This window comes from Oscarella lobularis, chromosome 14 (assembly GCF_947507565.1).
Source record: "Oscarella lobularis chromosome 14, ooOscLobu1.1, whole genome shotgun sequence".
Taxonomy (NCBI): Eukaryota; Metazoa; Porifera; class Homoscleromorpha; order Homosclerophorida; family Oscarellidae; genus Oscarella; species Oscarella lobularis.
In genome coordinates this window covers 2,436,234-2,462,004 of record NC_089188.1, presented here as the reverse complement: position 1 = coordinate 2,462,004, position 25,771 = coordinate 2,436,234, and the positions used below count along the sequence as shown (strand labels likewise).

The window sequence follows — 25,771 nt, the reverse complement described above, 5'->3', positions numbered from 1 at the left end:
TAGGGCCCCAGTTCTCGAGTCATTCTTTGAAAACTGCACGTGATATCAATTACACTTACGTACGTGACTCACATGAAAAACAACGTGAAAACAAAAAATCAATATCCAGTCAAAAAGTCTTACACTACGTAGTACAAATACATAAATCAGTTCACTTGCGCTTTGCCGCAGCAAGTGCCTTTCCAGCAAAAGCAGCTCTACCAGATACGGGCTTTCCCGCCGGAGCTTTTTTCGCCGGTGCTGCAGCCGCCGGCCTAGCAACGGCCACGGGAGCTTTCTTAGAGCCCGCCGCCGCCGCCGCCCCCGCCCCCGTTTGCTTGCTTGGACCTTGGGGCCCGGGACCGCCAGCTGCTCGAGCCTTATTCATTGTCTGGAGCATGAGAGAGATGTATGACGTCAGCAAGTCGTCCATTTTGTATCCCTGGGTATACAAAGAATTCGCTTGCAGTCATTCTTTTGAAGGATACTGACTGACTGACTAACCAGAGTTGTTTCGCACAAAAGCTTGCTTCCTCTCACTAAATTGCCTATTGTCATGTGAAAATAGGTGTTTCCGCTGCTCCAATTTGAGATTTTAGTAAACGGATAGGTCATCAAAATATTCTAGAAGTCAATAGAAAAAATATCAAAAGCGAGACAAATGAAACGAACCTTTGTCTCCAGATCGATCAAGTTGACTCCATTTTTATTGATTGCGATCAGTAGAATTTCAGGAAATTTTGATTCCGTAGTTTGCTAGATAAGATAAGAGACCTTTGCTGCCATTTTTTCTTCGCAATCACATGTCCCTCGTTTACCTTGACTTCGAAGAAAGCCGAACCAAATGTTGGAAAGCGAGAAATGACTCTCAAAAAGGAAATTTTCGCTTCCCCTTTCGACTTTCCAGCGTGTTTATTGTAGGCAGAAACAATCTGCCTCTTCCATTCCTCGGGCTGGAATTCACCAATCATATCATTCGGAAGTAATTCGTCAAGCATTTCCCTAAAAAGAAAGAAGTTAAATTCTAAGCATAGAAGGAAGACGACAAAACTGCGCACGGAATAGCTTGGAATTGAGACTTGTCGTCGCCAAATCGAATACGGTAATAGTGAGCAGCGAGCGTCACGCAGTCGCTTTTCGCAATTCGATGATAGCCGCGCAAATATTTCGGCAATTCCTAGGAACAACACAAAGAAAAAATAGAATACCCAAGCGAGCGACAAGACTCTAATCATTATTATTACCTGGTGAAAATGAAAAATGCAGTCGGCATTCGGATCCTGACCAACGACAGTCGTCGACCAGAGCTTCTTCATAAAGAAAACTTGATACGTAAGATTGGGATAAACGCCTAAGACCACACTTAGACGTATAGATATGTCTTTATGCGTTTTTTACCGTACCTTCTTTCGGGGGTCTCGACTTCTTGATCCACTCGGTAAGATGACGAACAAAATCAAAAAAGAAATCGCCTTCCGGTACGCTGATAACTGCACACCCATACTCCTCCTAACGTATGATAAAAATGCGTGTAATTCCTAACCTTTGTCTGATATCTTGACAAAAAGGCTGAAGCCTTCGGCTGATTTGAGTTCGAGACGATCGGCGACGTTCTGACAAAAGTCCTTGGCTCGCGTACCAGAGTTGACCTCGAATGCTTGATCGCTGTCGTCAGGGAAGTAGACCTTGTGGTAGATCTGCGTCTGTTTGCTCTGTATGGCCTCGACTTCGACGAGGTGAGGCGGATACTTTCGCTGTCCCACTCGAATCGTTCTCGATAGACGATTCTGGCAATCGAGTGCCAGCGGTTGACGAGCCGATTTCGATTTGAGAAAATGGACGACTTCTTTCTGGAGCGTATTGCTGTAAAGAGACAACAAGGACAGGGTTTTTATCGCGAAAATAACACGTAAACACAACGTGCCTGCAACCGAAAGAGCCGCAAGCCAACCAGAGCAACTCCCAACCGCGTTCTTCACTCGATCTAATAGAATAATAGTGGATAGGATTCGTGGAAAGAGGAGCTGCTACATACTTGATTCTATTCTCGGTCATTTGCTTGATTATTTGGCAATAGATTTCGTCCCGTAGTGATTCCTAAAAACGAGCCAAATAGCTTAGAAATCAAATCTCATTGAGACTCTCACGTGCTGAAGAGCATGTTCAAAAACGCCGTCAGTCAAATCAGTGCTCTGCTGTCGAACTCTCTTCGATGGATAATCGCCCATGTACTTCATAATAGCTAAAAGAATTCAATGTAAAAGTATCTCGCTTGTCACTCAATGTCTAACAATACCAAGGAAGGAAGAAACAGCCTTGGCGGAGAGCTCGTCTTTCCCGCTGAATTTCTTCAAAAGCGGTGCCTTGATTGGATCCTAAAAACACTAATAATAACGTCGGCGTAGCAAGAGCCGCCTAACTTATAGTACCCTAGTAAAGGCCCAAGGCAACTGAGAATCTTTTCTTCGAAACGAGCTCTTTGACAGCGTTTTCGACAATGTCTGTCTGGGTATGGGACGGAAAAAGACGCGAGCAAATTCCTCGAGAGTGTGAGGATTTTCCGGCAGATCGGTGTCCGTTTCCATGGCCACCGACGTCGTTGCGATGATTCGCTCGGACGTTTCGCCCGTCGTCCCAGCAAACATAGCCTAGAAGAAAAAAAATCGATTTTTAAAACCCAATTAATACTACGTACCAAAATTTCGGCACTCGGTTTCGTAATGGCCGGAAGAACGTAAACACATTCGGCGGGAAAGTCGCCCTTCTTTCCCGTCCTATCACAAACGCCAAAACACCAGCCGGATTGCATCACCGTCTCGCCGTCGTCATCCTCAAGGCAAATAAGATCGCCTTTTTTGAAGCTCAGAAACGAGGAGCCTTCGCCTGTGGAGCAAACAATCGCCACTTATTTAAATAATTCATTATTTTTTTACCTGGACTCGAATAGTCCATCATTGCGACGACGTATTTGGATCGTTTTCGCAGGCCTTCGAGGAAATAGAGCACCAAATCGCGAATGTCTTCGCCGCTCATCGACGTGAACGTATATTCGTCTCCTTTGACGGTGGTAATGGAGAAACTCTGGCCCTGGCCCTGGTGACTGCTAGCGCTCGTTCTAAATAAAAATAAATAATAGATGCTACGTCATTAATTATTTGTGTATGTACCTGCTGCTTGTGACTGCTGTCAGTTCGGGAAAGGAGCATTCGAGAAGGATGTGTTCCTGATCGTCGACGATGTAAATTCCCGTCCAATTCACCGCGATGATGACGTCGTTCTTGGGCAGACTCGGTCCCGAGAATTTGTACGCTTCGTAGAAACGAGAGAAGAGAAGTGGCCACTTGTACTTGGCAAAAACGACGACGTCTTCCTTGATTCGTTGCGGCTTGATAGGACCCTTTCCGGCAAAGCGCTAAAACGAATCAAATATAATAAAAAATTATTGATTAATGCTCGTGTTACCTTTCTGAAGACGGTCATGATGGCATTGACCCACTTGTCTAATCCCATTGATTGAATAATTCCATCCGGGATGTACGAAGAAATTAGATGCTGAAGTTTATCAGGACTGATTGCCGTGCCGTATTCAACGTAGAACTGCTGGCCGGCAATCTCAGCCAAATCGTCCATCTAGATAAAAGACAATAGTACTAAAGTTTCTTTCACAGAAGCGACGCAACGTAACGTGACTTCCAAATATGGTCAATGATGTCACAAAGGCAAGTGACCAATCAAGAGAAGTTGCGTCGCTTCTGTGAAAGAATTTCTTTTCCTCACCTTGTCGCAGCGATATTCGCCAAATTTGATGCCGCGGACAATTTGCTGGTAGATGAGATGAGTTCCGACCGGATCTTCGGTGGGATCGTGCCACGGTGCGAAAATTTCTTTTCGGAAAAACAAGCGCCACGGTGCGTTGCGCTCTTGGGCTCCTTGCTCCTTAGCGTATTGCTCGCACTGCGATATGGCATCCATGATATGATCGCTGCCACTTCCCAAGCTCGAAACCTAGGGGGAGAAAAAAAACGAGATTTCGACGTAGAAACGAGGCAAAGTCTCCCCATAGATACCTTGTCAAAAAGAGCGATGTAAAGCGAGAAACCAAAAGGATCGTGCAGGCCAATTTTTTCCGAAAGATGCACGCAGATTTCTTTTGCCGTCGTAGCGGAATCTGCTAGAAGAGTCTTCGTGTTGCCGTCCATGAAGGTGATGGGCAACATCAACGGTTTCTTCGCTTTGACAGCCTAATCGCCGCAAAAAATAGTCTATCTAGACGAAGTAGCGAATTGTTACTGACCTGCAATTCGAGCCAACTGGGAGGCTGATGACGAGTTCCATTCTTCGTCGTTCTCTGCAGTCGTTCGCCGCAATACGGAGCGTAGCCGGGTGGCCCGTCGAGAATAAAAGAGCGCAAATATTTGACAAACTAAAAGAATAGTTATCTAGCGTCACTTCATTGAGAAAGGTCCATTCACACTAGCGACGCAACGTAACGTAAAGAACTCTTCTCTTGTGATTGGTCACTTGCCTTTGTGACATCATCATTACTCTCCTTGGTTACGTTACGCCGCTACAGTGTGAGTGAATTCGCCTTACAGTGTCCGACGGAGCAAAACAGCCGACGCAAAGCGATAAAAGAATCCAGCCGCGAGCGTGCGACGCTTTCGACGGATTCTGCGTGAGTTGCTTGCAAATCTGCGCGTAGATCTCGTCTCGCATGTCGGGACGCATGATACCGTGCCCAATAATAAAGTGCAATTTTTCCAAATTCGACGAAGCGCGTCGCAAGAAGGGAAACAGTTTCTCCGGCGTCGGCCCAACTTGTTGTTCGTTTTGTTGATTGGCATCTGGTTCGCCTTCGAGTTCGGCCGCCATATCCTGCGTCATTTTCGATTTTTTCTTCAACGTCATCGAAATCAATTTCCGGCGTTGTCTCTTTCGCTCTTTCTCTTCCGCCTAATAAAAGACATTCAATAAACCGCAGACTTTATTACACACGTGCGACGTAACGTAACTTCCATATATGGTAAAAAGAATATTTACCTCGCTAAGTCCACTTCCGTCTGTTTCCGGTGCCCCTTGTTCATCGCTTCTTATCTCTTTCTTGGAGAATTTTCGACCGAGTGTCCTGTAAACGCGCGACATGACACCACCGCCTCCGGAATCCTGTCAATTCTCAATAGTCAGTCACTGTCTGACTCAAAATAAAGCACAGACACACCTTCTCTGTCTGCTGAGTTGGCGCTTTGGGGTCCTGTTGATCGCCCATAAAGCGAAGAATGATGATCCAAACGGCTAAAGCGGTCTAAAAGAGGAATAAGAATTATTGCCTAATTTTCCATGGGAACTTTGATTGTAGTACCCATCGTTCTGCGGGAGTTCTATGAGAGAGAAGAGGCAATTTGAGCGGTCGACGAATGTAGGACGGAGTCGCTTGGCCTTGGAAATAAGTCGTAGCGAATTTCACAAATTTATAATCGCTCAAATCCTCTTCAACCTCGAGAGAGAGAAAAACTAAATAAAAGACGTTCTATAGACACAAAAAGACGTTTCGTACCTCGGGCACAGGAAAGAGCATCGTCTTCGCATCGATTTCGCTTTCTTCGGTCTCCAACGCTTCCTGACGAGCCTTTTCTAAGTCCTAATAAAAGAGATAATAACGAGATAAGAGTTCCAACGCATTTATCGAACCTGGAACGCCGACGGAGCACTTCCTTCGCTCTTCTGCTTCGTTTCCTCAGGCAAAAACCCAAACATTTCATCAACCTAAAGAAAAAAAATTAATTAATTTAATTCTAATATTATTTTTTACCATTTTCGAATCGTCGACGTCTTCTTCGCGTCGTCTCTTCGCCTCTGCTTCCGCTCGTTCAATTTCCTTTCGTTTCTCCTCCCTCTCTCGTTTCTCTCTCTCCTCCTGTTCGCGTCGCTCCTGTTCCATGCGCTCCATCTCTTCCTTCATCTTGCGCTCGGATTCTTTGCGCGCTTCCTCTTCGGCCATTTCGCGTCGAAGTCGTTCCTCCTCTTCGCGACGACGTCGCTCCGCTTCCTGACGTCGTTGCTCCTCAATTCGCAATCGTCGCAGTTTCTTCATAGCGAGAATCATTCGAAAACCCGCCTGTATCTTGATGATGCTCTTCAAGCGACGATTGAACTCGCGTCGCTTCAAATAACCGCGACAACGGCATTGGAAGAGAAGAATGCGCTTACGCATGAGCCGAAACGCGCGCGTCAACTTTCGAGCCCTCCAAGTCGCTTGAAGTCGACGAAAACCGCGAATCATCTACAAAGGAAAATTATAAACCGATCTCTCGACCTTTTTTTATTTTTACTTTGAGATAACGACGACGCTGGCGCACTTTTCGCATGAATTTTTGCAATACGACGGCGGCTGTGCGCATTTTCAAATATCGCTTTCGTTGGAAATAGCCGCGAACGACTTTTTGAATGATTAGAACGCGTTTCGTGAGAATCTTGTCGCGCATTTCCTCCAAAAGTTGATCTTCTTGATCCTGAGAATAAAAAAATCAATAAATCAATAAATAGACTCGGGTGTCCTTGTACCTTGAGAAAGACTTTGGTTCGTCCAATTTGCCAATCGGCGTCTTTTCCGATCACTTTCGTCGCCAATTTTCGACACGCTTCGATGACGTCAGGATGATGTTCGTGCGATTTCATCCCGGAAACGAGAACGCGATAGCGATCGATGAACTCGGTAAAAACGTGTCGAATCGGATAGCCGGCACGACGAATGCGAATCGTTTCCATGACACCCGAATAGCGCAATTGACGAACGCACAACGCACGATCAAAAATCTATAGAAAAAATAATACTAATAAAAGATGACGTGAGTTTTTCCTACGTTTGGTTTCTTCAATTCGTTTGGCTTGATGCAACGAACGAAGAAGGGTTGACACGCGTTCAAAGTCGTCATCAACAAATCGAGAGATTTTTTGAATTGGGCGCCGAGAGTGGGCGACTTCCGACGCGTTTCCGTGCCCTAGGTCCCCCCCAAAGTCAATATACTGGTCTTCTTCGCTCCTCTTACTTACCATCGCTCTTTGTCCCTCAAACACTTCCTTGAGAAAGTCGTTCTTTGTATCAGTAATGACGTCAAATAGATCTGCACTGAACGTATCGCGATTTTTCTCGAGAAAACCTACGCAATATCTCTTTCTCGTCACGTGGCGTTCGAGTGTCGCTTACCAACAGACTCATAATAAACGGATCCGGCAAAATGAACGACGCCAAAGCGAGTATCGTTCGTCGATTTGGGCTTGACGTAGATATCTTTGCTCGAATGTTCCTTGTGCAATTTCGTCAACATTGACGCGTCCGTTCCTTTCGGAAAACGACTCTCTTCGTCGACGAGCGCAATTACGTTCATCGGTTTCGTGGAGAGCATGTCGAGAACGACTTGATTGTCGACGAATTCGATGTGCTGCCAGCTAATCTTTTCCTTGTCGTATTCCTGCTGCTCGAGTTTGAAAATGTGCTGTACGAAAAATTGCTGGAGATTCTCGTTGGCGAAATTGATGCAAAGTTGTTCAAAACTAAAAAGAAGAAGAAAAGGTTTTTTTTGACGCGATAGGAATAAAATTCAAAAACCTGTTCTTTTCAAAGTTTTCAAAACCGAATATGTCAAGTACGCCAATGGAAACCCTTCCCCTCTCAGTCTAGAAAAATAAATAAAAATACATACATACATACATATATAAACTCTCCTTTCTTACTTTTTCTTTGTAAATGACTGTGTTGATTTTATTGACGATCCATATAAAAACGCGACCGTAAATTCCCTTCACAAACGCGTCTCTCACGTCCAACGCTTTCTCTTGGTTCAAAGGCGAATAGATGACTTCGCCTTGCGTGATCGTACTTTTCTGCGTCAACGCTCTTTTCAAATCATCAAAACTGACCTAGAGAAAGAGTTTCTCTATTATCTCTTTAGCTAGTGAGCGTATTTTTACTTTGAGGAGACCGGCGACGATTTGAAGCACTTCTTCATTTTCGATTGCCGCCGTTTTCAAATTTCTCACTTCCGACTCGGAAAATTCAAGATTTCCCAAGTGCAACACGACTGCCGTCAATTCCCAAATGTGCCACTGCTCTTCGCCATTAAACATCAGAACCTTCAAATAAAAAATCACTTCTTTGATAATTATCAAAAATGAATTTGAAATAACCTTCATTGCATCCTTGATGCGAGAGAATTCAGCGACTTCATCCCATCCGTCGAGAGTAAGACAACCACCCTAGAAAATAAATAAGAAAAAATACACTATTTATATATGATGATACCTGAGTCAAATAGTGATAGTCTTTAGCGTGCTTCAAACTCAACTTGGCTCTTTCTTCCGGCGTAAATCCGACAAGCATTCGATAGAAAATGTGATAGTTTCGCTCTTGCTTGTTCTATGGAAGCCTTTGTCAGTCAGAAGAACTATTAGGCAAATTTTCACTTGCCTGAAAAGCAAGACGACTTTTCTCAAGAAGATATTGCTCGATGCGAGCGCCTTCAATGACGCCCTGAGTACTGAAGTGAACTTCGATGTATTTTCCAAATCGACTCGAATTGTCATTACGAACGGTTCTCGCATTTCCAAACGCTAAAGAAACAAAGACCTAAAAGAAATGTCGCGAAAAATCAATTCATTGAACCTTCCAAAATGGGATTCGCTTCGAGAATCTGTTGCTCGATCCACGAATGCTGTCCACTGACAGCAGCCAAGAATTGGAGAATCAATTTCGTTGATTCCGTCTTTCCGGCGCCGGATTCTCCACTATGAGTGACGAATAATGACTCAATTCGTCTCTCTCTCACACTGGCGACGCAACGTAACGTAACCTCTCTTGATTGGTCACTTGCCTTTGTGACATCACATCACCATATTTGGAAGTCACGTTACGTTACGTTACGTAAACGTCGCCAGTGTGAAATCGCTTTTTCTCTCTCACCTAATGACGACGCATTGATTTCGTCCGCCGCGTTTCATGAAATAGTAGGCGTTGTCGGCAATGGCGAAAATGTGCGGCGATTTTTCGCCGATTTTTTTGTCCTGATAGCCAAGGATGTTCTTCTGGCCGTAAATGTCGTAGAGTTGATACGGATTGACGGCAATGAGAATGGAACCGGTGTACGTCTAAAAGAGAGATTATTTATGCGATATTCGACGATGAAATCTTATTATTTCTACGTAGATGTGTCCGTCACGATAACGGATGAGAAGATTGCGAAGGATTCCTGCCTCGTTTAGATCGCCCAATTGAATCTGGAGAGAGAAGGGGGCCCCACTTAGAATTCTGTCCTTTTTCGCCTTTTTCGTCTTAGCTGACCATGTCTTCGACACCTTCGATTGAAGACGTGTGCATTGTCTTCAGTGATCCAGCTTCGATTGCCGTTAACCATGTTTCCTACATGTCCAAATCGTTTCGACGTGTTTCCATGGCGCTACGCCCAAATTGGCTCACTCTTCCTTCGTCGTCGACAAGCTGAATCTGTCCAGTATCGGAAAACTGAACTGTAGCGCCGATTGGAATGTTGAATTCGCCTTTTTCTTCGGGTTGAACCCACACGTGATCACCCTACATACGGGAAAATTTAAGCAAACGCCCACCCCTACAAAAACCTTCACTCGCAACAGTGAAACACGCTAAATGCACTCAGTGTGCTAAACAAACACTTCCCAATTGATGATCTAATAATAGCAAACCTCACCGGCCTGTATATGTAAAGGGGCGGTGCACTATCGAGGCAAAAGTCGTCCATTTCAACCTCGACTTGCCAATAGTTTCAACTACGATCTCCTAGAGGCCTCTCGAAGCCCGTACGGCGCAATGACAAGCAAATAGAATTAGCGATCGGCGAGAGCAGAACATTAGCCCAAATGACGCGGGGCCCCTCCTTCCGGAACCGCAAAACCCAAGCTCCACCTCTCGCACACTGCGTTGCCCATGTCTACCGATTCATCGTTTATACTGTACCTTTGACAGAATGACCATGATGACGGCACTCCTCGCCTCGTTCGCAACAGCGCGTTGCTAAGATAGAGAGAAAATGCTTTTAGAAAGGCGTGATAGGGCCGAGTGTTCGATCGTCTTCGATGCCTACTCAAAATCGAGCTCAAAACGTGCACGTGATCTCTTACCCTCTACTCAAAACGACGACAGATAGCAGAAAAGAGATAAGAAGTAGAGCGACGATCGTACGAGCGACAGCGACGACGGCAACGAGCGTTTGAAGCGACGCTACGAAGTGCACCACCCCAGACTACCAGCGAGGCCACGCCCGACTCCTTGAATGGACAGTTGTCACGTGATGTCATGCATACAGCGCACAAGTGAGAGTCGTCCGTGGCAACGACGCACGTGTGTGAATATACATGCCTAGGAGAGGTCATCCAAGAGTTTCTTGTAATTGATCCGTCGTCTTCCGTCCAAGGTCGGTTGCTAGAACGAAAGATTGAGTCAAGGATATGCATGCATGCATGCATAAGCGACGTAACGTAAGAACTCTTCCTGATTGGTCACTTGCCTTTGTGACATCACTCTTACGTAGCGTCGCTTATGTGTGAAAGCGCGGTCTTACCCCATCGCTTTCTTTTGATGACTCTTTCCAGTTGATGTGAGCTCCAAAAGCGTTATAGTCGATCTGACCCGCTTCGTTCGTTGGACACAGATCCACGAGCGCCTCCAGGACATCGCTGTCGAGTGGCAAGCACTTCTCCTCGCACACGCGCTTCAATTCCTCGCGATCGATGTATCCAAATCGATTCGTGTCGTAGTAGAGAAACGCCTCTTTCAAGTGACGAAAGGCTAAGAAATTAGCCTGACGCAAATGACTGCGCGCGTAGCCAATCACATCATCGACATCCTAAACAAGCAGATAAATCCAAAAAACACAATTTTTACTAATCATATCACCTTCTGATTTCCATAATGACGAGCCAAAGTGACCACTTCGTGCTCAGTCAACTTCCCCTCCGTCATACGACGCACAAGATGTCTGCAAACAAATTAATTAAATTTAAATCATATTCATACTAAAACTTACTTGAATAGTTCAGCTGGAAGAAGGCCCGTTTTGTCGGAATCGTGTTGCTCGAATTCACTGGTCACTTGGTCTCGTTTTTGACCAGTTAACGGACGCAACTTAGCAACAACGTTTCGCCAGTTTGCCACGGGGAACTCATTGGCGTGCTTTTCCATGTAGTACAGCGCGTAGTCGTCCGCGTTGATCAGAACAAATTTGTAGCGATTCACTTCAAGCACAGCTCCAACGTAAAAGTCCTGAATCAAAGAGAACTACATAAGGAAAGCGAAAATTTCTAATAATCCTATACTTGAGCTGTATAATAAGCTTGCACGGCTTGATTCGGATCTTGTTCAGGTTTTTTCACGCGACATCTTTCCATAAATTTTCCACCAATAATGCCTAGGAAACAAATCAGGTTCAAAAAAAATCAATTCATAGGGACTTTGTACCTGAGTTTCGTTGTGGTGGTTCGAAAACGGAAAGCGTGTCGTCCGACAAGAAGTATGAGATAATGAAACGACGGTCAATATCAATAGGACGCGTTGTTTCAAAACGAGCCTCAAATCGTAGGACATTACTCTCGAGACCGCGACTAAGAAAAACGACCCTCGCGTCACGCATTCAATCAAATAATAAATCTCTTACCGATCTTTCGCCATGAATTTCTGAAAATCTCGTCTTGGCGGTTTTGGTATAAGATGAAGGCAATTTGAAAGGGAGTCCTCTTCTGACCCAAATCCATTATAGGGAGAAATTTCGGGAGCTTTAGGTGGAACCCCTTCATGTCGATATTGAATCGGTTCAAAGTTTTCTAATAGAAACACGTAAAAAATCATTGTTTTTTTATGAGAAGGGGTTCCTTGTACCAACTCCATATTTGGTGTTGTAGTAATGCTTGGTAAAATCGTCACAATCGCAGAGAAGAACGCGTCGACCCCAAACATCCACAACAACTCCAATAGCCAAATCACTATCACTGTAATACTTTGTATCCTTTGCACCCGTCTAAACCAAAGAGAAACTCAACAAATAAATAAGAAATATAATAAAAATATTACCTTCAAACTATCCAATATGTATCGACCTCCAGTTCCCATTGGTCCAAAGACGTTTAGGACTGTCCGATTGGCGATTTCCCCAGGCTGGGGTAGCGGTGTTGGCCCTTTGGGAAGTCGTGATCGGCGGAGAAAGACGGGTCCCGCGTCACGGCCGGCGTTCGGCGGCACGCGTTCCAGCAATTCCACTGTGTCATCAGCGAGAAAATAATGAAGAACGAGTTCGCGAGCGTCGCCAAATATATTATCCGTGTCGTCCCAGACGCAGAAGAAACGCAACACGTGACGATCGTTTTCGAGGAATTGCTTCAGTGTGTCATGTTTTTCGTATGGTCTCAAAGGCTGCATGCTTTCTTTCATCTATAGAGAGACCCTAGATAGATAATTTTATTTCTAAGATTGTGCGTACTTCTTCTCTTTTTCTTGAGTAAGGATCGTCTGGTAGTGACGCTCTTGGTGTCATTTTGTTGCCAAGTTTGGCGAGAAAGCGACGGGTGAATTGATCGCAATCCTATAATAAAATGAAAATTATTCATTTGTTCTTTCTTCTCTCTTACCGTTATTTTGAATGTTCGCGAATAGAGATTGATTTCCTTTCCCACGGCAAAGTGATCCACTGTGTAGAACTTGTCGTCATCCGGTGGAGGAAGCGGAATGCGGTGTCGACGAATCAGAGTCCCTTTAAAAAATATCTTATTATAATAAAGAGAAATCGACTATTTATTGATTCTCGCCTTGTGGAATTCCACTGTTTTTCACCTTAGGTTCAATCACTTCAACGCTATCGTCTTCCAGATAAAAATAGATGAGACAACTAGACACAATGAATAATAAATAAATATATAATGACGTTGTACTGACTTCCTTATGCGATATCGCTCATCTCTCAGTTCGTGTACGGCCTCTTGGAAATAAGCGTAGAATCGGAGCACTTGTCGATCAAAGGCAACCCAGGCTGGAAGCGCTGTGCCTTCGCCCGGAGGAAAGGCGCTCGTTTTGGGCTTCGATTCTTGTCCGGGTAAAGGAAGTCCACCTTTATGGGTTTTTACTTCGATTTAGTTGATTTCGACGCTTTGGGTTTACCTATTCCCGGTTTTTGTTCGCCGACGAAGACCGATACGTCGTTTCGGTAGTCAAAAGCGTGCGATTTGTGAAAGCGCGTCTTGCTTAGCTACGAGAGATCGTCGCGTTTTCAGTCAGAGAAGAGCAAAACGACGCCGATCGAATCCCAGGCTCACGTCTTTGTCAAAAGCTGTTCCAGGCAGAAAGGGCAACTCCATATTCGAGCAGCAAATGCGAGAAAGAGATTTGATTTGCGTTCAAGTCGTTACTAAGCAACTAGTGTGCGCATGCTCAAGTACACATGGAAACGGTTAACATCAAAAACCTATCCAATAAACGGTTCACAGGTCTCTCCTTTCCTCACATCACCGTCTAATAATGGCGATTCCGATTATTATCCCCACTCTGTTCGAAGAACATAAAGTCCTATGAAACAGCGATAAAATAATAAATAAAATATGCATATACGGGATTTACAATGAGAAAGCAAGCGCCCAACATTACAGCTTTCATTTTCACATCCAAATCGAGAGGAACTAAAAAACAAAAAATTTTAAAAATCAATAAAAAATTATTTTTGACATACAAGTTATGCCAAAATTGTCGGCATCAGTGAACATTTCCTTAACCAATCCACTCCACTGTTTGGAGATCTTGCCCACTTCCGTTTGCTTATCCGGGGTGAAAATCTAAGAGATAAGATATGAAATTTCTGACTGGGAATGGAGCAGACACGCCCTGCCTTAAATTCGACGTCACTTCCGCAACTCCACGTGCAACACGGCCCAACAATCTTAAGCACAACGTTCCCGTCAGCAGAACAAATATCAAACTCAGGAATCCAAAGCGTCCACCTTAAAAAAATAAAGAATATACGTAGGGAGTGGGTGGCAAAAGAGGGGGCGTGGTCTCTCGAGACAAAGGTCACAAATTCACGGAATCTCCATCTAAATCACCTCTGTTTCACGTATCCGACGGGTTGACCGGCCGGTGCCTCGACTACGAGTTCTTGGAGGCAACAGGGGAAGCAGCAGCTAGTGCAACGCAAAGGCCGGTAGAGATGAATGACTTCGCGTTGGGCGTTGTCCACGATCGTCAAGTTGAATTCTCGACTTGCGCCGCAGCATTGAAGCTGAAAACATGAGTTTTCTACACGAGAAGAATAACAGTGTCGCGTTTCAGTCTTGTTTTGTCTCGCGTCTCACGTTCGGCGGCGAAATAGACGCGTTGACCCATCGAATTCTTCACGTCGTACTTATTTGCCGTTTCCCAGCCCGTTATCACTGGATAAGACGTCGTGATTGATCGTATCCCGTAGCGACGCGACGATTCTGGCTTACTTTCGAGGAGTTCGACCTGTTGGTGAACGAGAAGTTGATCGATTTGCGTGAGATATTCCAGCCCGGGCGGACAGTCCGGCGGACCAGCTTCGGGGGCTGGCATCCACTGAACGGCGGTCGGTTGTTGTTGCGTTGCAGCCATCATCGTCGTCTGAGGAGAGCGTGAGCCGTGTGCGAGGCGTTCAGCTGACTCGACAAAGTAGCAATGACGTCATGGTTCACGCGGCAAAAATGTCTCATCTCTCATTACGCGAGCGTTTTCTTCTATCCGGGTAGCTAAATACTTTATAGCTATGCGTTTGTACTAAGACGACTAATCGAAACCCGTAGTTTGCATATTGCAGCAACTTTCTATATGAATTCATCGATCATTTGACCTGAAGTTCCCGGACGCGACTACGATGCGAGTGCTCCTGCAGTTATACGTACTCTTCTGCACCTTTTCGTGCCTTCGAACCATTCCGAGCGTGCCTCACGACAAGTTAGTTCTGATACTGGCCGAAATTCAAGCCTAAAAAGCTCGATTTTCTCAGCCTCAACTCCTCCTCTCGTTCTAATAACCAATTGACACCCGTAGTTCTTGTTACGTGTAAGTTTACTTGTCGAAGGACAGCAAACAACGCTTTCTTAGCTCTAGGCGGCGCTCAAATCTACGCCAAATGGAACTTCACCAACAAACCCGTCCCTTCGGGTTGGAATTGGGATTGTCGCAAAGTATCCTACTTTTGGAACCAGGTCTGGATGAATCTCGACTGGTTTCTACCCCTCAGAGATTCCTGCTGGTATTTTAGAATATCCTCATTGATTGATTGATTGATTGATTGATTGATTGATTCCCATTTTCTCTTTAGGCTTTCTTTAGTCTTGCTTCAGTATAATAGCTCGTCCCATACATACGATTCTCTAGAGGGTTTGTAGTAGAGTACTATTCCAGTGCTAGAGGGCTTAGTTGGAGATTTCTAGGCATCACAACTGGCGTTGGAAATGGCACAAAAAACATACGCTACGTCGACAAAGATCCCTTCCTATTTAACATCACCTATGTCTATGATAAGATCATAGATGCTCTTGTTGCCGTGGGATACACTGCGGATGATAATCTCATTGCATTTCCTGTATGAAAAATTTTTAATAATAATTAGTTTTTCTGCTTATCTTTGGTGTTTTCTAGTTTGATTGGCGCATTGGCGCCGACGCTTATTATAATCCAGGCGGAACGTTTGATCTCTATAAATCAACTATAGAGTCCGCCTATGTCAAGAGTGGAAATAAAAAGGTTTTGATTGTGGGCGAGAGTATGGGTAAATGATCTACCAAAAAGAGAGAGATAACATTGAGGGAGATTCCTTCAATGATAGGCAATGCAATGACCAATCTATTTTTCAATAATTTTGTTAATCAAACGTGGAAAGACAAGTACATCAAAGCCTGGATCTCAATGTCTGGGATCTATGCCGGTGCCGGAATTCCGCTCTATAGCACAGTGAGTACACTTAGTACTTGAATCTCTATTTTTCATTAAAACTAAAGGTCACTTTGAATACATATCAACTTCCAAAAATTGTCGGAAAAGAACTAATCACAACAGCATTGAGATCATTTGGTAAGAAGCAAAATTTCTAATTAATAAAACTGATGTCATAATAGGAGGTATTGTGTGGCTCTTTCCTGATCCTGACTATTGGAGCGACTACGTATTTATGAGCACGCCAGCGGGAAATTACACAGCAAAAGACATACCCTCGATCCTCGAAAAAGCGAATCTAAAGGTAAATTAATAGTGCAAAGAAAAGAAATGTAATTCCGGTCGCAGAAATCATTGGAAATGTATAACGCTGTCGTAGCAACGCGCAAGTTCACTGTAAGAGCTCCTCCTAATGTAACAGTATACTGTTGGCATGGTATAAATCAATCCCCGTTGCTCCCCTTCCCCCTATCGATTCTTTGTATTTAGGAGAAGCGGTTCCAACGAATAACTACTTTGCGTATGATAACGATTCATTTCAAAATGACCCAGTAGTCGGCACGGTGAGCGGCGACGGATCAGTGCCCCTCGAAAGCTTAGAAGTACATAATAAATGAGACTTTTTATTATATAAAATAATTCGTATAGGTATGCAAGAAGTGGGACACGGCTCAATCGTATCCAGTCTACTACAAGTCCCTTGTGAACGTGACTCATCAAGGTATACTTCACAATGTAGACGTCATTCGAGATATCGTATCTGTGGCTACTGCAACGTGAGCAGACGCGCGTGCGGTTTTTCTTAGTGTGCGCGCGGTTTAATTCGTGCAACATAGGAACGTTCTCACCTTCCGCACAACAAAAGGCTCAGACACTAATAACGACATAACGCTCTAAAAAAAAGGAAAAGACAATAGGTCAAATTTGACGCACATTTATAAACTAGTAGCATAGTTTCCCCCCTCCTTTCTGCTTTCAATTTTAACGTCCTACTGAAGCCGGCCAAAGAAAAGGCCGTCCTTGTTCCTCTCCTTCTTATCGTTTCCCACATAAAAAGCTCCTAAGAACGAGTTCTTAAGATCGTTCGTAGACAATTGATCCGGCAGCCCAACGCTAAGCCGATCATTGGCCTCGAGTCGAACGACACCTCCGTGATAATCGGGCGTTGGCAACGACGACTTATCGTCGTCCTTGTTGCCTCCACTCCACATGGGCTTGGCATTGACTAATGTCGCGTGGCTCGAGTGCGGATCACTGAGATGGACTTGACTGTAGACAAAATAGTAGCCAGAAACGGGAACGATTAGAGCGTCGCTTTCCAATTGCATTCCGTCTTCGAGCATTTCCTGCTCAAGACGATAAATATTAGCAGAGTCATCTAAAAGGGATCTCTGTCATAGGGATAGGTGTCATACAGCTATCTATATACCTGTGTCTTTTGCGATGATCTGTACGTGACCCAAAGGGGTGAGTCTCTGTGCAAAAACGAGAGCTGACAGAGCGAATCGTCTCTCTCTGTTCTCTCTTACTTTTGCTCCTTTGGGGATTTTGCAATCGCTGCCCACGCCACAGAGAACGCCTCCTAATGTACGTGATGGCAAATCAAAAATGAAAGCGGAAAAACGAATCTCTAGAGAGAGACCGACATACCTCGATGTCGCTGCTTCTTCTTATTCTTCTTTGATTTCGGAATCGCGTCTTCTAAAACAAAGGGTACAGAAAAAAAGGCTTTTAGTAGCGCGCGTTTTGGTGTACCGGTGTCGCTCTCTCTTTGTTCTTCAGGCACTTCCTCGTCCTCCTCCTCGACGACGTAATCCGATACGTCGTCGTCGCTCTATCAAAACAGTGCTCTTGAGAAATGTGGTTGCGTGGGGTCAAAAGGGCATCCTGCTCATCTAAAGACGCGCTCTCCCCCTACGCATTTCCTCTAATGTCCCCATGGCCCAACCGTCTATTTCATCGACTCACCATCAAAAACTGCTCGTCGGTCGGAGATGGAGACAGTGTCTCGTCTTCTCGACGTTCGTCTTGAAGCTTATCGAGGTCATATTCCTGTTTTTCGAGTCGCTCCGTTAGATTGTTGAGATCGACGTGAACTTTGATCGAAATGGCTAGCGCAACTGCTGCGAGAAGGAGGAGAACGGCGGGCAGAACGACGCCCAACACGGGTTTCGTATTGCGTCCTTCTTTCTCCTTCGTTTTTGCCATGAACTCGCGAGGGGTGTGTGATTCTAGGGTAATCCCCGCTATATCCCCCGAATGTTGTAAATTACGTCGACCGGAAGTCAGCTTCTAAACAAAGTTTCCTGACACATGCTCTTCGCTTTTGTTTCTTTCTATCAAACAGTAGATCACCGTACATTTTTCGTCTTTTCTTCTACTGTATTAAAAATTTAGCGAGCATGTGAGTATTTGTGCGCAACTGCGCATGTTCTCATTCTCTACCGTTGACGTCACCGACTCGCCGAAGCCTTTGCAACGAATTCTACCCTCTAAGACTTACAGCCAGTGTATCAGATCTGCCAGTAACCTATACGAACGCAACCAACATCGTAAACCAGTTTTTCAAAACCGGATTAGCGCGCGCAACAAGGAAAAAACGTGGACGCAAAACGAGGGAGGGAAAAGAAAGCGACCCAGAGCCATTCTGGCACAACAATCAGCCTTCGAATGTAAGATGGACGAACGAAACGAAACGGGGTGGCCCGAACGAGGAACCTCTCTCGTCCAACGATATCACAACGAACTGGATCGAGCCCAATTCGCGCTAAATAATCTCATACGCGAAAAATTTCCGGAATTAGAATCGCGAAATGACGAGTTTACGATAATGGGACCCGAAACGGGGCGCGCGCGCGCGCAGAAGAAAAAAAACTGAAGGAGAGAGCCGCTTAGCATCTCTTGTCCATATATAGGCTCATGCCTTTGGCTGACAGGGGCGGGAGATTGTCACGTGCTCCTATGTAAATAGCTTCCCCCCGGGGCTCTCGCCGTCATTCGCAAGCGAGCGAGCAAGCAAGCGAGAAGAGACGATCCTTTTTACTCCAATGCAAACGAAAGGTTTTATTGAGCCACGTGACAATGCCGAGTCATGGCGACGTCCGTCCCTGTGGGAGTCGACTCCCAGACGCTTTTCCGGCACGGTCGTCGTTCTTTGTGGAATCGTCGTCGTTTCACTTCTCATCGTCATTTGCGTGACGTTCGTTCGAGTGGGAATCCTTCAGAAGCGAGTCGATCAATTTGCACGACATATTGTCGTCGATGATAAGGGCTGCGCGGGGAAGGTGAGTCCGAATGCATTCGCCACCCCAAAACGAATCTTATCAAGATTTGATACACATACACATGCACCCTTCCCTCGAACTCCCCCTCTGAAAAGAAAAGAGAGAAAAAGTTCCCTGCCTTTGCCGTCTGAATCGAATTCATTATAGAAGAGAATTGGTCGTTCCTCTCATCCTACGGAAGAAAATCTGATTCCCACACGTATTCAGCACGCGGAATGCAAGGGAAACAATTGCAGCGATATACCTTTGCGAGTCAACTCAAAGCCATCGAGCGCCACAACTCCAACGTCGTCGATATTAGTAAAAGAAAAGCGTAAGTGATTTGGCGGGGCCTCTGCACATTGGGCGCGAATTCCCTTTTAATTACGGTGGGTTTGGGGTTCTCCGATTCGCGTTGATATGGTTGTCGGCGTTTTTTCCCGACGGTTTCCACGAGATTTGATGATCGTCGATCAAAACAAAGGGGGCGTTTGATAATTTGCAAGCGCGCCGCTGCATTCCGAAACCATAGCCAAGACCGATAAGGAAAATCTTGTGCATGCATGCACGCACAGAGACGTACGATTATCGCGGTCTTCTTGCAAAAAAACAACGAGGATAGTTTGGTTTTTTTTTTTTGTTGCGGGGCTCCGACTCCTTTTCTGCTATGTCACGCATCTGGGCTTTGTTTGCTTGAGCCGCCCCCGCCACAAATGACGCTCGTCACCTAATTGATTGAATCGCTCAACGATACCGGACTTTTTCCCCCCTGTCTTGCAGACAAATTCGCTGCTTTTGGCCCTAGCAACAGTCCTTCATGTACTAACGCTGCAGAGGAACTAAGTAAATCCGAATGGCAGTCCCAAATGACTGACGTTAATATATTGTTTTGGCTTTTCTCAGCGATCGGGTTGAGAATGACCACAAACAGGAGTATTGACTTCAAAGCAGACACCACCTTAGTTATCAAGAAAAAAGGCCGCTATTTCATCCACGCCGACGTCCAGGTGATATTCCCAGACGTTGGAAACGAAGGCGCTAGACTCAAACTCATGAAAAACAGCAAAGAAATGGCTCGAACTGAAATCGACTATACGTTGAATGCGACAGCGATGTATCCCCTCTCCCTTGGACGACTGGTGAGACTGGAAAAAGGCGACGAAATTTCGCTCAAACTCCACGCCGTAAAAGGGACGGCGGGGCGAGTCTGCTACGCGGAAACATCCGGACTGCACGTCGCTATATTTTCTCTCTAACAAACGAGTCCGTCCCTTTAGCACACAGTGAGCGATTTGAACGACCTCAAAATCCACGTATTGACTCTATTCTTCTCGTTTTAGGTCGTTGAATCCATAAGGTATAGATAGTAGTAGCTACACGGTCGCGTACACGCAAGCCCCAATAAGATTCTCCCCCTCCTCCTCGCCGTTTTTAGACGTTAGACACGCAAAAATGAACTCAAACTGTCGTCGTTGTGTTGAGAAGATTTAGCCCCCATAATAAAGACGTTTTCAAGCCAATCCTCCCCCCCCAAATGGCTGAGATATCATATTCGCTCTTTCTCAGCGATATTAGATTGTGATCACTTTGCAGCTGGTGCTGCTCTCACGAGAATTGACCCCAGTAGCGCAAACCTGAACCCTGGGAAAAGTGCCAGTTTAGTCGCGCCTATTACAATCGAATCAACCCCGCTGACGGCACGATAACCGAACGGCGGGCTTCCTTCGACCACCCGGTGTCTTTCCCATGCATAATCTTGGCGACCGTGCCAAGAAAAATACAGCTATATTCTTCCACATCTTTCCTTGAACCATTTAGAGTTCTAATATACGTACATATCAACGGACGAGGCACGTGTGCCGCCACAAGGAAAAACGATGTCAATCGAGGCTGTTGCGAAGATTGCCTCTTGGGCGATCATACTCTTGCTCGTTCTAAGTCAATTCTGGCTTATACGACGCGTTGACGATCTCGAACGCGCTCTCAAATCGAAAATAGACAGGTGTTGTCTGCGTCAAAGTCCCTCCAATCAAGTCGTCCGTCGTACCGGTGCAAATTCCATGCGTCCTATTGCTTCAAACGACCCAAATACTCATTCCAAAACCGTTTCCAAGTCGACTAAGGCTGAAAATACCGAAGCTTTCAATTTGGAGTTGAGCTCGAACGCACCGGATGACGATGAAAACGACGTCGGGGATCGAGATCAACGTCTAGGCGATCTGGAGACGTCGTCTCGATCGAGTTTGCCCCTGCAAACAACGGTGAGTGTGCATATACATTTGCATATATAAAAGACCCCCGGGCAAACGCTGAGACGAGCCTACTATTGTATCACAAAAGCTCTTTTTTTGTACCCCTAAGTGTCCTACACCGGCACTTTTGCGTAGGTGAAACCCGAACGACGATCGTCGTCGTTTTCGTTGTCTTTACGTCTCTAATATATCCGTTCTCCCCTTACGTTTACGTTTAGACGCGATTGGATTCTAGTGTTCGAGGTTCGCCTCCGGCTCTAGGAGACGACGTTCAACGCTACAGAACTGCGATCTTTTTTTGCATAAGACGCGCGATTGTATACACGGTTTTCCGCATTCTTTCGTACAAGACGGAGACGGCGGCGGGCGGCGCATTAGTCCCCAGTGTTACTTGATGCCCCCTACCCTGTTGTCTCTTTGCATACTCTATGTCGTTCTCGTGTCAGGTGCAAGCTGCTGAAGGGCGGCACCGCTCAATGAGAAAAAGAGACACTGCCGCCGCTTCGTCGAAGTGTACGTCTATGTTTGCACGAAATTTTTTCCCTGACTTATGGTAATTTCTCCTAACAAAGCTGGGAGAAGGGGACAGAAGGGGCAGAAGGGCGACAAGGGGGATAGGGGCGTGCAAGGTTAGTCATATAACTATCTCATATTTTTGAGACTCTGATAAATGCAGGACTAAAAGGAGTGTTCGGAGATAGAGGTGCCAGAGGTGCCATAGGCTTAGCAGGTATAGGTTATGAAATGGGACACTTGATGAAGGGAGAACGGGGAGATCGGGGCAAAAAGGGCAACCAAGGCCAAAAAGGCCAAAAGGGAGATCGCGGACTCAACGGCTTTAATGGTCTGAAATATTGCTAATATTGCATACTAATAATTTCTAAAATCTAATCGCGCTAAATACGCTAATACTAATAAGCTAATCTTAATTGGTTATTAGTGGGTATGGGTTTTTGAGTCTGACGTTGTTTGTCATTTATTTTGCCTAATAGGTTTACCTGGCGAAAAGGGGAGAAAGGGAGAAAAGGGTAGCGGCTACACAGTAAACACTACGACCTGTATTTCGCTTTTTACTCTCGGTGGTGACCCAAATTACAACCAAGGTCACTTCGCTTCCGTTTCCACTCGTTTATCATCTTTTAGTGCTCTTTTAGAGGAACTTATCGATTGGGAGGCTGATAAGAAAAATCATTTTTCTGATTGCGCACATATAAAAGACAACAACGTCGGCAATAATATAGAAGTTGAAGAGGCAGGGATCTATTTTGTCTACGTCGAACTCTACTTTGACGTTGATGGGTCAAATTCTGAAATTGGGTTTACACTTTATCACGAGGCTTCAGATGACAAATGCTCTAAAGGCTCTTCTACAGAAGTAGAAAAGGCCATGATTACCTCAAAAACTGATGTATCTGTCTATGCTGGACGAATAATCGCGATCAGGAAAAGCAACGAGACTCTTTGCATGTATACAATTGGGGGATCAACGGTCGAGCAAAAGCATAGCCACATGGGATTGTACAGGATCATCGACCACGTTCCCACGCCAAAGTAAGCGCTCGAGTCCGTTTTTAGTCAGTAGACTGTGTGTACGTGCAGTCCGCATTCTCCCTCGTTTCGCTAATCTCAAAAGGGACGGGGCTGTAATTAAGTAAAGGCATGCTACTCCCTGGTATGGCTACGGGACTTCTAGTTTCATGTTGCATATAAAGAAATGACTGGTATTACCATACTGATAGTGAATGTGAAATTGTTCCCTCACGACGTGCGTATGTTGAAAGTTTACTCAATAATTAAGAAACTGAAATGAGCTTTGGAATGAAAAGTACGCCTTTTTGGTTTCAATAGACATTCATTCGCTCACACTCACTCTCTCTATTCTATTCTCCCCACTAGGCTGTGATCATTCTAAGCTCCGGTCTACTTACTCGAAGTACAACATTTGCGAGGTTGATGGTCGCCGTGACGACCCATGCAGCCTCGTTTCAAATGTTTGCTTCGCGTCAGTTTGCCTTAGAACTCTCACCAGAGAGCCGGCCTCTTACAAACGTACCTTTTCTTGATTTCTGATGACGAAAGTCGACTCAAATCCTCCCAAGTCGAGTCCTCGCTTACTATCGCTTACCAAATGCTTTCAACCAAACGAAAGCGTGGTTTATAGAAGTCCCGCTCGCGCATGCCCTGTTAGACTAAACGGCGGCGTGGCTAGTCAAAAAATTAACCAATGATCGACGAGGGCGTGTCAATGACAACCGGGGGCAATGACGTAGGAGGAGACGCGAGTAAGACGATATCGGACTCCGCACGGTTGGGGGGTGTCCTGTCGAATATTATGGACTTGCGTTCGTCGCCGTCATTTGAGAACTCCCGCTGCGGCCGGTGGGCACCTGCACTAATATTATCATTACATAAATTCATCCGAGCCCACGTTCTGCGTGCGCCGTTTCTCTCTAGGAAGCAAGATATAAGGGACCGCTTATCGATCGACTGTCAACATTTGGTCGTCACCTCGCGATGTCGCAGGACGTCAAAAAAGCTCGAGTGCCAATCGAACGCGTCGGCTCGATTGTCTATCATCTTGCAGTCGTTTGCGCTATCTGCGTTCTCTTCTATCGCGACTGGCAAAGGGGCCGTGAAATTGAGAAGCTAAAGGAAGTAGTATTGAACGGCGGCGGGGACGGCGACGGTCAAACAGCGCCGTTGCAAGCTAAAGAACTTCCCCTCAGCAAGACAAAGGAGAAAAGCGGATCAAGCAATTCACCGTGGGACAAATACAAGGGCGATTTGGCGCCTCAAGAACATCGCCTCAAGGTACGTGCTGTTCAATCGATCTGCGCCTGGGGCATTTGCACGCTGCTTTTGCAGGTAAAGCGAGCGGCGGAGGCGTCTCAGCCCTGTCTGTGTCCACCGGGCAAAGCGGGTAAGGCTTGTCAGTACGTATACTAGCACTGTGCAATCGGAACAGAACTAAGCCTCTCCCATTCACAAAATCAATTACGTCCCACCCACAAACGAACGCGCATTCTTTTGGTGCTTGTTGACAAATCCTTCCTTTGTGTTGTATAGGCCGGAGAGGTGTCACTGGAGACCCTGGTAAGAGTCGATATACGATCATGTAAGGAGCAAACTATTCTGTTGCGTAGGAGAAGATGGCAAACCCGGACCACCCGGTACATATATATCAGCGCGTCAAAGTTAGTCTATAAACTCAATATATTGAGTTGCAGGATTCCCTGGCGAGAAGGGAGAGAATGGTGAGGAGGCAAATAGTTCTGTTTTGAGATGAAAAACTCGGCTCGGTTACACGCATGCAGTTTTATTTAAACGAATTTGTTTTCAGGAACCAAAGGAGACACTGGCATTCAGGGTGTGCCAGGGCAAGCGGGACAGCCAGGACAACCTGGGCCGGTAGGGCCCCAGGGGGGGAGAGGCCAACCAGGGAGAAAAGGACACTCTGGCAAGAAAGGCAGCATTCGAATACAAAACATTTGAGCTGATCATTAAAAAACGTTTGCAGGAAAAAAGGGAGATAAAGGAGCTATTGGACCATCAGGAGCCGTTGGACCATCAGGAGCCATTGGACCACCGGGGAAATGCAACTGTAGCCGTAAGCTGAACTGTATCATTTAAGTATAGTTCAGTTAGTTATTATTTTGAATTTGTACAGAAAATCTAATGTACGTGCGGTTGAACTTGATGTCTTCCCAAACCGATGACCTACTCATTAGTCCGGGTTTGAGAAACACTTTAATTAAACTTGATTTGCTTCTCTGAAATCATGGAAATGTTTCTAGGAGTCATCAATTGGGATTTTTCCTTCAGCTATGAGTTTCCAGATTTTTTTCTCACAATAAACAACAGTCACGACGTGGTTGAAATTCGTCATAGTGGCCTTTACCATATTGGCTGTCAGATCAAATACTACGCTCAACGATCAGCTCCCGCTGTGCTTAGTATTTATGAACGTAAGAAGAAAAAAGTACTAACCGAGACCATGGACTCGCCATCTCAAAAGGAAGCAAACTGTACAGAAGTTAGAGACGGTGTGTGCTGTTATAAAAGTGACAAAAGAACGATTAGTGCCCAATATGTTGGCTATTTGCAAAAGGGCACTCAACTGCAAACATTATTGGAATACCCTTCTACCTCAAACAGCTGTAAGAAATTCATAATTTTTCGCAAGGCATCGGAAAGCAACTATGAGATAGCTCTACTCGCCAAAACGAACGAAGACTGAGTAGCAGAACGCATTCTCACAAACGGACTATATCACAGTGTGCAAAACGACGATACGATTAAACCGATTAAAATAGTTGAATCAG

The 25,771-nt window shown here is 45.4% G+C and overlaps 7 protein-coding genes across 14 annotated transcripts; 3 read left to right on the top strand and 4 right to left on the bottom strand.

The window, feature by feature from the left end:
* Positions 1-45: 45 nt before the first annotated feature.
* LOC136195655 (myosin-VIIa-like) lies at positions 46-10,269 on the bottom strand. Its single transcript, XM_065985043.1, has 45 exons — positions 10,126-10,269; positions 9,962-10,018; positions 9,449-9,562; positions 9,314-9,391; positions 9,175-9,249; positions 8,936-9,120; positions 8,639-8,760; positions 8,444-8,586; positions 8,279-8,392; positions 8,164-8,232; positions 7,948-8,109; positions 7,711-7,896; positions 7,586-7,653; positions 7,184-7,530; positions 7,030-7,136; positions 6,840-6,977; positions 6,541-6,792; positions 6,309-6,488; positions 5,789-6,259; positions 5,668-5,742; positions 5,534-5,617; positions 5,339-5,473; positions 5,198-5,281; positions 5,020-5,142; positions 4,573-4,932; positions 4,274-4,402; positions 4,047-4,220; positions 3,757-3,984; positions 3,442-3,609; positions 3,147-3,391; positions 2,913-3,094; positions 2,675-2,862; positions 2,409-2,627; positions 2,276-2,354; positions 2,127-2,221; positions 2,015-2,076; positions 1,904-1,963; positions 1,523-1,842; positions 1,383-1,469; positions 1,224-1,330; positions 1,038-1,156; positions 798-981; positions 652-735; positions 484-603; positions 46-421 (listed from the first exon to the last, which is right to left on the bottom strand). The coding sequence occupies exons 2-45, from the start codon at positions 9,977-9,979 to the stop codon at positions 152-154; spliced, it is 6,810 nt and encodes a 2,269-aa protein (XP_065841115.1). The 5' UTR covers positions 9,980-10,018; positions 10,126-10,269; the 3' UTR covers positions 46-151.
* An 11-nt stretch (positions 10,270-10,280) lies between these two features.
* LOC136195656 (EF-hand domain-containing family member C2-like) lies at positions 10,281-13,395 on the bottom strand. Its single transcript, XM_065985044.1, has 15 exons — positions 13,306-13,395; positions 13,151-13,238; positions 12,929-13,100; positions 12,802-12,881; positions 12,625-12,746; positions 12,477-12,578; positions 12,071-12,427; positions 11,879-12,017; positions 11,658-11,823; positions 11,462-11,604; positions 11,320-11,411; positions 11,031-11,266; positions 10,901-10,982; positions 10,566-10,850; positions 10,281-10,426 (listed from the first exon to the last, which is right to left on the bottom strand). Exons 1-15 carry the CDS (start codon positions 13,345-13,347, stop codon positions 10,364-10,366), a joined length of 2,169 nt encoding a protein of 722 aa, XP_065841116.1. The 5' UTR covers positions 13,348-13,395; the 3' UTR covers positions 10,281-10,363.
* On the bottom strand, positions 13,375-14,672 carry LOC136195661 (phospholipid scramblase 1-like). Its single transcript, XM_065985056.1, has 7 exons — positions 14,470-14,672; positions 14,335-14,412; positions 14,086-14,278; positions 13,872-13,983; positions 13,716-13,818; positions 13,607-13,665; positions 13,375-13,555 (listed from the first exon to the last, which is right to left on the bottom strand). Exons 1-7 carry the CDS (start codon positions 14,612-14,614, stop codon positions 13,502-13,504), a joined length of 744 nt encoding a protein of 247 aa, XP_065841128.1. The 5' UTR covers positions 14,615-14,672; the 3' UTR covers positions 13,375-13,501.
* LOC136195657 (phosphatidylcholine-sterol acyltransferase-like) lies at positions 14,527-16,926 on the top strand. 3 transcript variants are annotated; one of them, XM_065985045.1, is made up of 13 exons: positions 14,527-14,741; positions 14,800-14,950; positions 15,003-15,251; positions 15,321-15,379; positions 15,433-15,584; positions 15,641-15,770; positions 15,828-15,952; positions 16,000-16,072; positions 16,117-16,238; positions 16,283-16,370; positions 16,424-16,536; positions 16,583-16,710; positions 16,771-16,926. In XM_065985045.1, the coding sequence occupies exons 2-13, from the start codon at positions 14,871-14,873 to the stop codon at positions 16,829-16,831; spliced, it is 1,380 nt and encodes a 459-aa protein (XP_065841117.1). In that variant the 5' UTR covers positions 14,527-14,741; positions 14,800-14,870; the 3' UTR covers positions 16,832-16,926. The 3 variants fall into 3 exon arrangements, with proteins under 3 accessions (XP_065841117.1, XP_065841119.1, XP_065841118.1); XM_065985046.1 differs by lacking the exon at positions 14,527-14,741 and having other exon boundaries at positions 15,003-15,058; positions 15,101-15,251; XM_065985047.1 differs by having other exon boundaries at positions 14,528-14,741; positions 16,283-16,330; positions 16,583-16,786.
* LOC136195662 (uncharacterized) lies at positions 16,538-18,183 on the bottom strand. Its single transcript, XM_065985057.1, has 6 exons — positions 17,903-18,183; positions 17,690-17,768; positions 17,585-17,635; positions 17,464-17,516; positions 17,364-17,409; positions 16,538-17,312 (listed from the first exon to the last, which is right to left on the bottom strand). The coding sequence occupies exons 1-6, from the start codon at positions 18,140-18,142 to the stop codon at positions 16,924-16,926; spliced, it is 858 nt and encodes a 285-aa protein (XP_065841129.1). The 5' UTR covers positions 18,143-18,183; the 3' UTR covers positions 16,538-16,923.
* A 190-nt stretch (positions 18,184-18,373) lies between these two features.
* LOC136195659 (macrophage receptor MARCO-like) lies at positions 18,374-23,260 on the top strand. 4 transcript variants are annotated; one of them, XM_065985052.1, is made up of 11 exons: positions 18,374-19,218; positions 19,366-19,531; positions 19,978-20,040; positions 20,101-20,480; positions 20,538-21,458; positions 21,896-21,962; positions 22,022-22,078; positions 22,135-22,179; positions 22,442-22,552; positions 22,604-23,000; positions 23,189-23,260. In XM_065985052.1, the coding sequence occupies exons 5-11, from the start codon at positions 21,075-21,077 to the stop codon at positions 23,244-23,246; spliced, it is 1,119 nt and encodes a 372-aa protein (XP_065841124.1). In that variant the 5' UTR covers positions 18,374-19,218; positions 19,366-19,531; positions 19,978-20,040; positions 20,101-20,480; positions 20,538-21,074; the 3' UTR covers positions 23,247-23,260. The 4 variants fall into 4 exon arrangements, with proteins under 4 accessions (XP_065841124.1, XP_065841121.1, XP_065841122.1 ...); XM_065985049.1 differs by having other exon boundaries at positions 22,135-22,293; XM_065985050.1 differs by having other exon boundaries at positions 22,126-22,179.
* Positions 23,261-23,572: 312 nt separating this feature from the next.
* Positions 23,573-25,770, top strand: LOC136195660 (uncharacterized). Of its 3 annotated transcripts, none has more exons than XM_065985054.1 (10): positions 23,573-23,828; positions 23,904-24,260; positions 24,315-24,369; positions 24,516-24,542; positions 24,593-24,619; positions 24,677-24,703; positions 24,790-24,906; positions 24,967-25,056; positions 25,117-25,182; positions 25,244-25,770. In XM_065985054.1, exons 2-10 carry the CDS (start codon positions 23,964-23,966, stop codon positions 25,684-25,686), a joined length of 1,149 nt encoding a protein of 382 aa, XP_065841126.1. In that variant the 5' UTR covers positions 23,573-23,828; positions 23,904-23,963; the 3' UTR covers positions 25,687-25,770. The 3 variants fall into 3 exon arrangements, with proteins under 3 accessions (XP_065841126.1, XP_065841125.1, XP_065841127.1); XM_065985053.1 differs by having other exon boundaries at positions 24,790-24,915; XM_065985055.1 differs by lacking the exons at positions 24,516-24,542; positions 24,593-24,619; positions 24,677-24,703 and having other exon boundaries at positions 24,790-24,915.
* Position 25,771: the final 1 nt, after the last annotated feature.